The sequence below is a fragment of the Mandrillus leucophaeus genome, unplaced genomic scaffold (genome assembly GCF_000951045.1).
Source record: "Mandrillus leucophaeus isolate KB7577 unplaced genomic scaffold, Mleu.le_1.0 Scaffold35, whole genome shotgun sequence".
In the NCBI taxonomy this organism is placed as follows: Eukaryota; Metazoa; Chordata; class Mammalia; order Primates; family Cercopithecidae; genus Mandrillus; species Mandrillus leucophaeus.
The window spans coordinates 121,141-131,857 of NW_012103698.1; the positions used below are offsets into that span (position 1 = coordinate 121,141).

General features: G+C 43.3%; 1 protein-coding gene across 4 annotated transcripts in view; it reads left to right on the forward strand.

Moving 5' to 3' along the window:
* TP53BP1 (tumor protein p53 binding protein 1) overlaps positions 1-10,717 on the forward strand; it is a 109,483-nt gene that overhangs the window by 14,865 nt on the left and 83,901 nt on the right. For 3 of the 4 annotated variants that reach the window (XM_011989201.1, XM_011989202.1, XM_011989203.1), the window contains exons 1-4: positions 3,672-3,806; positions 4,387-4,571; positions 4,758-4,851; positions 5,100-5,184. In XM_011989201.1, coding sequence (XP_011844591.1) covers positions 3,800-3,806; positions 4,387-4,571; positions 4,758-4,851; positions 5,100-5,184 — 371 coding nt within the window. In that variant the 5' untranslated portion in view covers positions 3,672-3,799. Of the gene's footprint in view, positions 1-3,671; positions 3,807-4,386; positions 4,572-4,757; positions 4,852-5,099; positions 5,185-10,717 lie in introns of those variants that run through there. The other variant, XM_011989204.1, reaches the window with a different exon arrangement.

Genomic DNA, 10,717 nt, shown 5'->3' on the forward strand with positions numbered 1-10,717 from the left:
TGTCTCTACTAAAAATACAAAATTAGCTAGGTGTGGTGGTGCATGCCTGTAATCCCAGCTACTCAGGAGGCTGAGGCAGGAGAATCACTTGAACCCAGGAGGCGGGGTTGCGGTGAGCAGAGATTGCACCATTGCACTCCAGCCTGGGCAAGAAGAGTGAAACTCCGTCTCAAAAAAAAAAAAAAAAAAAAGAAAAAGGAATATATGATTGTTTTCCTATCATTAAATTTGGCACTTATCAAGTCTCCTCAGTAGAGTACTCTGTCACTGAGCTCCAAAACTATGAGTTTCCATAAGATCATGAAGCAACTTTAAAGGTTGGTGGAATACCTGTGAGGGAAGAATAAGGTGGCTAGGGTTCTTTTGCTAGAAGTCTTTGAGGAGGCTTCAGAAAAATACAAACTAAGTCAAATAGCATTTAGATTTGTTGTTTGATTGTTTGACATTTATTACAGAATTATAGGACCAAATGAGATGATCCCAACTTAATGACATCTATTTGGGTTTTAAAGATAGCAGTTAAAGACAATATGAGAGGAAAGGACTTTAAATTATATAATAAAGGATTTAGGTTAGAAGATTAGGATTAGAAGAAAAATTTCTGACAATGAGGTTTGTTAAACTTTAAAGCAAGTTAACATAAGATCTGTTGAGTCTTCTTCTCTGGGAGGGTTTTAGAGGTAAGTTAGATTTCTCTGTCTAAGGTGGTTTAGAAAAAGATGTTACCTGTAGATAGGTAAATGTGCTGTTGGTCCTTTGCAGTCTAGGAGTCAATAAAGGCCTTTGACTCATCTAGCTGCATTCAGTCACAGCTTCCATGGGCAACCATTCTGCCTGTAGTTTCTGTTTTTTCTGGATAATTTAATGATTAAGTTAATTGCCACACTGCCTAACAAGGAATTAATAGTTTTTCTTAACAGTTTTTTTTTAAGACTCTTGTTTAGTAATGCGAATGGCTCACTCATGTATTTATCTATTTATTTTTAGTCAGGTTGAGGTTTTTAGGTTTTTATCTTTATTTTATTTTATTATTATTATTTTTTTGAGACGGGGTCTTGCTGTGTTGCCCAGGCTGGAGTGCAGTGGTGTGATCTTGGCTCACTGCAAGCTCCGCCTCCTGGGTTCACGCCATTCTCCTGCTTCAGCCTCCTGAGTAGCTGGGACTACAGGCACCCACCACCACGCATGACTAATTTTTTGTATTTTTAGTAGAGATGGGGTTTCACCCTGTTAGCCAGGGTGGTCTTGAACTCCTGACCTTGTGATCTGCCCGCCTCGGCCTCCCAAAGTGCTGGGATTACAGGCGTGAACCACCACGCCTGGCCTTTTTTTTTTTTTTTGAGATGGAGTCTCGCTCTGTTGCCCCAGCTGGAGTGCAGTGGTGCGATCTCGGCTCACTGTAACCTCCACCTCCAGGGTTCAAGCAATTCTCCTGCCTCAGCCTCCTGAGTAGCTGGGACTACAGGAGCCCACCACCACGCCCAGCTGATTTTTTGTATTTTTAGTAGAGGCGGGGTTTCACCGTGTTAGCCAGGATGGTCTGGATCTCCTGACCTTGTGATCTGCCCGCCTCGTCCTCCCAAAGTGCTGGGATTACAGGTGGGAGCCACTGTGCCTGGCGGTTTTTAGGTTTTTATTATTGTTGTTTGTTTCAGACAGGATCTCACTCTCTTGTCCAGGCTGGAGCACAGTGTTCCAGTCTTGGCTCATTGCTACCTCTGCCTCCTAGTTCAGGGGATGCTCTCACCTCAGCCTCCTGAGTAGCTGGGACTACAGGCACATGCCACCACACCCAGCTAATTTTTTTTTTTCACATATTTTGTAGAGATGGGGTTTTGCCATGTTGCCCAGGCTGGTCTCAAGTTCCTGGGCTCAAGCAATCCACCTGCCTCTGTCTCCCAAAGGGCTGGGATTACAGGTGTAAGCCACTGCACCCAGCCATTTTGAGTTCTGACAAACCAACTTGTCAAGTAATCAAAGAGATCTGTTTATTTGTGTCTCACTTGGGGAGGAAGCAGAAGCAGGCTAGAGAAGAAAAGCAAAAAAAAATGGTGACTTTGGGGGATTTTTATGGGACTCAAGGTCATGATTTACTCATAACAGGACCTGGTTGGTTGTGCCTTCTCAAATAGAGCAGATGAACTCACTTTGTCCATCTAGTGTAGTTAGTATTGATCTAAACTGGTCTTTAAGTATTAGATTTGTTTAGTCACTGGTCTTCTGCAGCTTTAGGAGTGGAGTATGAAAACAGTCAATTATAAATGATTTTAAGATTAAGAAGTGAGAAGCGTCTCTGTGTGGTCCATTTCATTTTAGCTCCACTAATAAAACATTCTGGGGACCATAATTATATTCCAGCTATAGCAGTAATAGATTCTAGATTTTTCAGGACAGTTTCAAGGAGTCAGTCTTTTGTTCCCATAAGTAACATGTATTCAGACAACATGCCTTGATTTTGGTTTGGAGAATATGATCACTGTAATTTATAGCAGCAGTGAGAAGATTGGTAGGAAGCTCTACTTCAGCTTTGCCTATATCAAGTACTGAATAGGGCATTTATGGAAATGGAGAATCATGGCTGGGCTGTGCTGAAATAACTCTGAGCCTGGGGTAGAAAGAGAAAACTGCCTCCCATTGAATGCCTACTGTGTATATGTTTGGCACTGTGCTAGGTGCTTTCCCTATTGACAGCTGCTCTGGCTAGACTTATATCCTGGATCCAACTGCCACTTAAATAACATACCCCCACCCATCAACAACAACAACAAAAAAACAAACACATATGCCTCATGGGGCTTAGTTCATTAAGACTCGTCACAGCTGCCACACCCTCTTTAAGACCCTGGCACCATAATTACGATAATAGAGTCTCTGGGCTTGGAGCTATCTTTGAGGGCATCTAGTTAGAAGGAGTGGCAGCTGTTCTCTTTACCAAGGAGTTTGAGAATGACACTGCTCAATTCTCTCAATGGGAGGTGCAAAATATGTCTGGGGCTGTAGTCTCTGTAGGCAGTCCCATAAAAGATAAGGCAACGATAAACAAATGTGAAGCTTGAAATACGTCCTAGGCTGAAAAGGGCAATGGGAAGAAATACGGCTTACTGGAGCCCTCATACAATGTAAAAACAAACAAAAACTAAAAACGCCCTGGCAGAGACGTAATGTCAGGCCCCTGGATTCAGGGTAGAGGCCCACAAAAGGGATCCTCATTGACACAGGTTAACCCCGTGTCAAAGAAGAGTCTCTTCGCTTCGTTTCAGCAGCTCTGAAATACTAGCCATCCTCAAGCCGCTTCTTCTTTGCCCTGTTATGAGAAAGCTGGGAAACTCTCTCCTTTTCCAGGAAAGAGGGTGAGGGGCCGGGATTAAGGGGCATGGGACGAGAAAAAGCAGGTAGAGGTTCTGAAATGTCTGAGTAGTGGTAAATGCAATCGTCCTGGAAGCAGGGGAAGGTATTTCACGCCCTCTCAAGGTCCCTTCGGTTCAAGGATACCGTCATTCTCCGGCTCTACTAAAGGGGAGGGCCTGCAACGTCCATGCTGCCATGGAAACGCGCCGCCGTGTTCCTTTTTCTTACGTGGGGCGGGGCACTCTGCCTCAGCTACCTATCATCCACGGGAGTTCTTGAGTGGCGGGCAGCGGCAGCGAATGGGCGATCCGATATTGTATGACGTGACGGGAAAGGGGGAGTTCGCGGCCGGTGGCGGCGGTGGCGACAGCGGCGACCTGGGGATCGATCTGGAGGGACTTGGGGAGCGTGCAGAGACCTCTAGCTCGAGCGTGAGGAACCTCCCGCTGGGATGCCTGGTACTGTTTGGAGAGAAATGGGAGTGCAGTGGGCTCTGAAGGCCTGGATTTCGGGTCTGAAAGGATGGCTGACCGGAGGGGGCGGGGTGGCAAGCATGGCGGCGGTGACGGGGAAGGGGTTGGAGGGCCTTAAGGAGGGGGTGGGGAAATGGTAGCTAAGAAGGCTTGGTGGTCGTGAGGAAAGCTGAAAGGCTGTGGGGCCTCTGGCGAACAGATTTTAGAAAACAGGCTTTTGGGGGGCGGTAGAGGCGCCAGAAGGACGTCGCGGGGGGGCGGGAGGGATGGAAAAAGGGGCGGGGAGAGAAGAGGTTAGGAAGGAGGGGAGAGGGTGTCTCCGAGAAGGTGATGAAAAAGAGAGAGGGAGGAATAGGAAGGCTTATTGTAAGTAACGAGGAACGGGGACTTGGTAAGCATAATAGGAAAGTGCTTGCAGCAATTATAAATATAATATTCTAATTGGAGGAGTCCTGAACTGGTCCCGTTTCCCAGCTCTTGTACTTCCGCCCCATTATTTAGGTTTAGACTGCGTGAGCAAGGCTAGTAGGTTACACGGAACTGATCTTTTGTTATTCCATTCCAGGGGAGCAGATGGACCCTACTGGAAGTCAGTTGGATTCAGATTTCTCTCAGCAAGATACTCCTTGCCTGATAATTGAAGATTCTCAGCCTGAAAGCCAGGTTCTAGAAGATGATTCTGGTTCTCACTTCAGTATGCTATCTCGACACCTTCCTAATCTTCAGACGCACAAAGAAAATCCTGTATTGGTGAGTGATACCTTGTTTGAAAATGATTGAGCCGATTTTTTTAAAAAACCAAAAACAACCAGCAAACGTAAGTATTTAGAAGATCATTATCTTCTCAATAAAGTTGTTTGGAAAAATTGTTCACAGTAGGTTTCATTTTGAACTATTTCATATATAATGGGGATATTTTGTATGTGTATTTTCTAGGATGTTGTGTCCAATCCTGAACAAACAGCTGGAGAAGAACGAGGAGACAGTAATAGTGGGTTCAATGAACATTTGAAAGAAAACAAGGTTGCAGGTGAGATGTTTAAAGCTATTGGTCCCCTTTGCATTTTTTGGATGCTCTTTTTGGAGCTGGGTGAATTTAAACTTTATGTGGTTGTGTTGAATGTATGTAAGGAAGCCTACTGGGGTATCTGCATAGTAGTCACTCAAAAGTTGATGTGCTGGTGTCACTGATTAGATTGGTATTGTCTATATTCCTGATTTTGTATTAAAGTTTGGTGGTAAATGTCTTTTGTGCTAATATCCAGTAATTTTTTTCAGACCCTGTGGATTCTTCTAACTTGGACACATGTGGTTCCATCAGTCAGGTCATTGAGCAGTTACCTCAGCCAAACAGGACAAGCAGGTATACAGTGTTTGAAGGGGTTTATTTAAGTGTATTATCGAATTTATTCTTTTATCTGTACCTGTTGCCTGATCCCAAGGATAAAAGGATTAATCTTTTTCTTGTGGATTAGGAAGTGGGACTCGAGGGTTGTATTAGACAGTATTGTATTATTACTGATAGCTGGAAACTCTTTTGTGATGGTAATAACAATTTTTATACTTACATTATGCAAATCATGATCTGTCTTGTGCATGTGAAACAAAATAAACATTCCTTCTAGTAGAAAAAAATTACTGAAAAGTATTTAGGGGCCAGAAAAAAAATTATTGAAAAGTATTTAAGATTATGGCTCATGCCTGTAATCCCAGCCCTTCGAGAGGCCAAGGCCAATGGATCACTTGAGGTCAGGAGTTTGAGACCAGCCTGGCCAACATGGTGAAACCCCATCTCTACTAAAAACACAAAAATTAGCTGGGCCTGGTGGCGCATGCCTGTAATCCCAGCTATTCAGGAGGCTGAGGCAGGAGAATCGCTTGAACTCGGGAGGTGGAGGTTGCAGTGAGCTGAGATTGTGCCACTGTACTTCAGCCTGAGTGACAGAGTGAGACTCTGTCTCAGAAAAAAAAAAAAAAAATTTAGGAGTATTTTCAGAACTATCAGGCACGTTTTCCATCTATCAACCGAAGTAACCCACCAGTTTTAGATCTAGAATGTTTAATTCATACCCTAAACAGGATTCAATTTTTACCGTGTCTTATGCATATCTTTATAGTATCCATTTTTTGAGTTCATCCTCTGTGTTAGGTCCTATATTGGACATTTGGCATATAGTATAATGTTATTTAATCCTATTCTTAAAGCAGCTGTACAATGAAGACATTGTTATTACTTCCGTCTTATACAGGGGAAAATTGATGGGCAAAGAAATTAAATAACTTGCTCTAGAGTACATTGCTAGTAAGTGACAGAGCTGGGCTTTGAACCTGGTCCTTATGACTCTAATGTCTCCTCTTTCTTTCTAACTAGTCAGTGGGTCTCAGTCTTCTGCCCCAATACTTCTAAGGTCCAAGGAGAAAGTAGAGAACATCAGGAGTTTTGGGGTGGTAGAAAGGGGAGGTGGTTAGAGAGGAGAATGTTAGCTCGAGATGGTTAAAGACTATCGTCGTTTCTTAAAACGAAATGGTTTTTGGCTGGGCACAGTGGCTCATGCCTGTAATCCCAGCACTTTAGGAGGCTCAGGCAAGAGGATCACTTGAGCCCAGGAGTTTGAGATCAGCCTGGGCAGCCTAGTGAGATGTTGTCTCTACAGAAGAAAAAAAAAAGGGGCTGGGCGCGGTAGCTCACACCTGTAATCCCAGCACTTCGGGAGGCTGAGGTGGGCAGATCATCTGAGGTTAGGAGTTTGATACCAGTCTGGACAACATGGTGAAACCCAGTCTCTATTAAAAATACAAAAATTAGCTAGGTGTGGTGGTGGGTACCTGTAATACCAGCCACTCAGGAGGCTGAGGCAGGAGAATCACTTGAACCTGGGAAGCAGAGGTTGCAGTGAGCCAAGATCGCGCCTTTGCACTCCAGCCTGGGCGACAGAACGAGACTCTGTCTCAAAATAAAATAAAATAAAATAAAATAAAATAAAATACTAAAAAAAAATTAGCAGGGCATGATGGTGCATGCCTGTAGCTCCACCTATTCAGGAGGCTGAGATAGAAGGATCATTTGAGCCTGGAGGATTGAGGCTGCAGTGAGCCATGATTGTGCCACTGCACTCCAGCCTGATTGACAGAATGAGACCCTGTCTCAAAAAGAAAAGCTTTTTTGGAGGTGTGTTTTATTTTACAGTCTGTGTTTGTTTGTACGTATTTTTTTTTCCTCGCAAATCAAGTAAAATAAATGCTGTAGAACAACCTGCAAACGGATGGGTTCATTGTGGCCTGCAGAAGTGTTTTATTTGGCCTACATAGGTGGTAAAATGTTAATATATTTGAATTAATTGATAGAATTTTAAAATGGGGAAATTTCTCATAAAGCTTAGAGTTCTAGCTTTTGGCATTTCTTGTCTCTATTGGCAACAGTTGGCTGGAGTTATGAGTAGCAGTCAACCTCTGCTTATATGGAGCATTAATGCTATGATTTGCCATAGTCACTAAATTCACTATTGTACTTGGACACTGAGGCCAGGTGTTCTTTTGTCGTTTATCATAGTGCTTGTGCTTTTGTTCTTACACCCAGCTGCTTCACTCATCTATGTTACCTTGCTTTGATTTCTGTGGGCATTTAAGTTTATGGTACCTCTTTAGGAACACGTGCCAGGCTTATCTATGTTTTTGTGGCTGAGCATCCTGGTTTGAGCCAGTGGGGACAGGAAGTATGCACATCCCTCATTGTGAATGAAGCAGTGCTATTTGAGAAGTTTCATGCTACTTCTTCTCATGTTAAATAAATGTGCAGGCACTGTAGCATGTGCTTTAAAGGGGCTTTTGCCATTGAGGAGCTTATAATTTAATAGGAGAGACATGTTAAATGAGTCATTACATCAATAGCTATTCCATTACCACTGTGATCATTGCAAAGAGGAGAAAATATATATATAACCTAATCTGAAGGATAAGGGAGCACCTCTTTGTGGAATACAATCTACACAATAAATATGAATTTGATAGGCATAGTTGAAGGGCTTGGGAGGGCATAGTTGAAGGGCTGCAGATTTCTATGTGCAGTATGCAAGGAGGAGCTTTCCAGACAGAATGAACTGTGTGTGCATAGGCCGTGAAGCTGGAAAGAATTTGGAGTTGATTCCAAAAGAATAAAATCCCTTCAAAACCCCTTTTTTTTTTTGAGACAGAGTCCCACTCTTGTTCCCCAGGCTGGAGTGCAATGGTGTGACCTTGGGTCACTGCAACCTCTGCCTCCCAGGTTCAAGTGACTCTCTTGCCTCAGTCTCCTGAGTAGCTGGGATTACAGGTGCCCACCACCACTGCCGGCTAATGTTTGTGTTTTTAGTAGAGATGGGGTTTCCCCATGTTGGCCAGGCTGGTCTTGAACTCTTGACCTCAAGTGATCCACTTGCCTCAGTCTTCCAAAGTGCTGGGATTACAGGTGTGAGCCACCTTGCCTGGCCAAATCCACCAAATTTAGTCACATTTCCTGTTTTACTTTTGTGTGTGTGTGTGTGTGTGTGTGTGTGTGTGTGTGTGTGCATGTGTGTATTAAGTTGTACATAGTTTTATCACCCGTGTAGGTTTGTGTGTGCACCACTACAGTCAAGATACAGTTCTAACACCGCAAGGATGCTTATTGTTGCCCTTTTATAGCCACACCTACCTCCCTCTTTTGCACCCAAACCCCTGGCAACCATTAATCCATTCTTCATGTGTAAATGTCATTTCAAAATATTATGTAAAATGGGATCATACAGTCTGTAACCTTCAGTGATGGGCTTTTTTTTTTTTTTGAGGCAGAGCCTCACTCTGTTGCCCAGGTTGGAGTGCAGTGGCAAGGTCATGGTTAGTGCAGCCTCCACATCCTGGGCTCAAGCAATCCTCTCGTCTCAGCCTCGCAAGTAGCTGAGACGACAGGCACATGCCACCACACCCAGCTAATTTTTTAACTTTTCGTAGAGATGGGGTTTTGCTGTATTGCCCAGGCTGGTCTCCAACGCCTGGGCTCAAACGATCCTCCTGTCTCATCCTCCCAGAGTGCAGGGATTAGAGGCATGAGCCACCATGCCCATCCCTGGGATTGGCTTTTTCAATCAGCATAACTTTTGGAGATCCATCCATGTGTTTGCATGTATCAATAGTTCATTTTTATTGCTGAGTAGTCTTCCATGCCATGGATGTACCACAGTTTGTTTAACCATTCGTCAATTGAAGGACATCTGGGTTTTTTTTTTTCTTGTTTTTGACTACTATGAAGAAGCTGTTATAAACATTTATGAACAGGTTTTTCTTTTCTTTTTTCTTTCTTTTTTTTTTTTTTTTTGAGGTGGAGTCTTGCTCTGTCGCCCAGGCTGGAATGCAATCTCAGCTCACTGCAACATCTACTCCCGGGTTTAAGTGATTCTTCAGCCTCAGCATCCCGAGTAGCTGGGACTATAGCTGCACATCACCACGCCTGGCTAATTTTTGTATTTTTAGTAGAGACGGGATTTTACCATGTTGACCAGACTGGTCTTGAACTCCAGACCTCAGGTGGTCTGCCTGCCTCGGCCTCCCAAAGTGCTGGGATTATAGGTGTGAGTCACTGCGCCTGGCCATGTGTACAGGTTTTTCTGTGAACGTAAGTCTTCATTTCACTAGGATAAATGCCCAGATTTTCAATTGCTGGGTCATGGTAGTTGCATGTTTGTTTTTTTAAGAAGCTGCCAAACTTTTCTAGAGTGGCCGTACTGTTTTATAGTCCCACCAGCAATGTATGAGTGATCTTATTTTTTTTCATCCTCACTGGCATTTGGTGTTTTCACTATTTTTTATTTTAGCCATTACAAGCCTGTAGTGATACCTCATTGTTGTTTCAGTTTGCATTTCCCTAATGGCTAATGATGGTGAGGATCTTTTCACGTGCTTACTTGCTGCCTGTCATTTTCTTCAGGGAAATGTCTGTTCATATTTTTTGCCCATTTTGGGCAAATTGGATTTTTTTTTACTGTTGTGTTTTGAGAGTTCTTTATATATTCTAGATACTACTCTTTTGTAGAATATGTATTTTGCAAATATTTTCTCCCACTCTATCCTTTCCCTTCATAGGGTTTTTCATGGAGCAATTTTTAATTTTGGTGAGAGCTGTTAAATATTTTTAACAGAATAATATAAGTCATTTACTTTAAAAAGGGCTTATAGGCTGGGCGCAGTGGCTCAGGCCTATAATTTCAGCACTTTGGGAGGGCAAGGCAGGTAGATCACTTGAGCTTGGGAGTTTGAGACCAGCTTGGGCAATATGGTGAAATCCTGTCTTTACCAAAAATACAAAAAAATTAGCTGGGGCAGGGTGGCACACATCTGTGGTTCCAGCTACTCAGGAGGCTGAGGTGGGAGCATCTCTTAAGCTTGGGAAGCAGAGGTTGCAGTGAGCCGTGATCGCACCACTGCACTCTAGCCTGGGTGGCATAGTGAGACCCTGCCTCAAAAATAAATGAATAAATAAGTATAATAAAAAGGGCTTATAATGAAAAGCAGAGAGTCCTTCCTCACCCTTGCTCCCTTTTCACAAAGGCAGCTCTCTTTAACTGTTTATGGTTTTACTTCTTTGGGAGGTTATCTTCCTACCTCTAATACTATTATAAAACTATGAATGTGTTTTATATGTAAAGTAATACTTTTGTATTGTTGTTTCTTGCTTTATCAGATTAAGACAGTTGAGTTCTGATAATGAAAGATGGGATAACTCAGAAACACCCTCCCAATTTTTTTGTTTTGGTTTGTTTTGTTTTAAGACCGAGTTTCGCTCTTGTTGCCCAGGCAGGAGTGCAATGGCATGATCTCGGCTCACTGCAACCTCCGCCTCCCAGGTTCAAGCGATTCTCCTGCCTCAGCCTCCCGAGTAGCTGGGA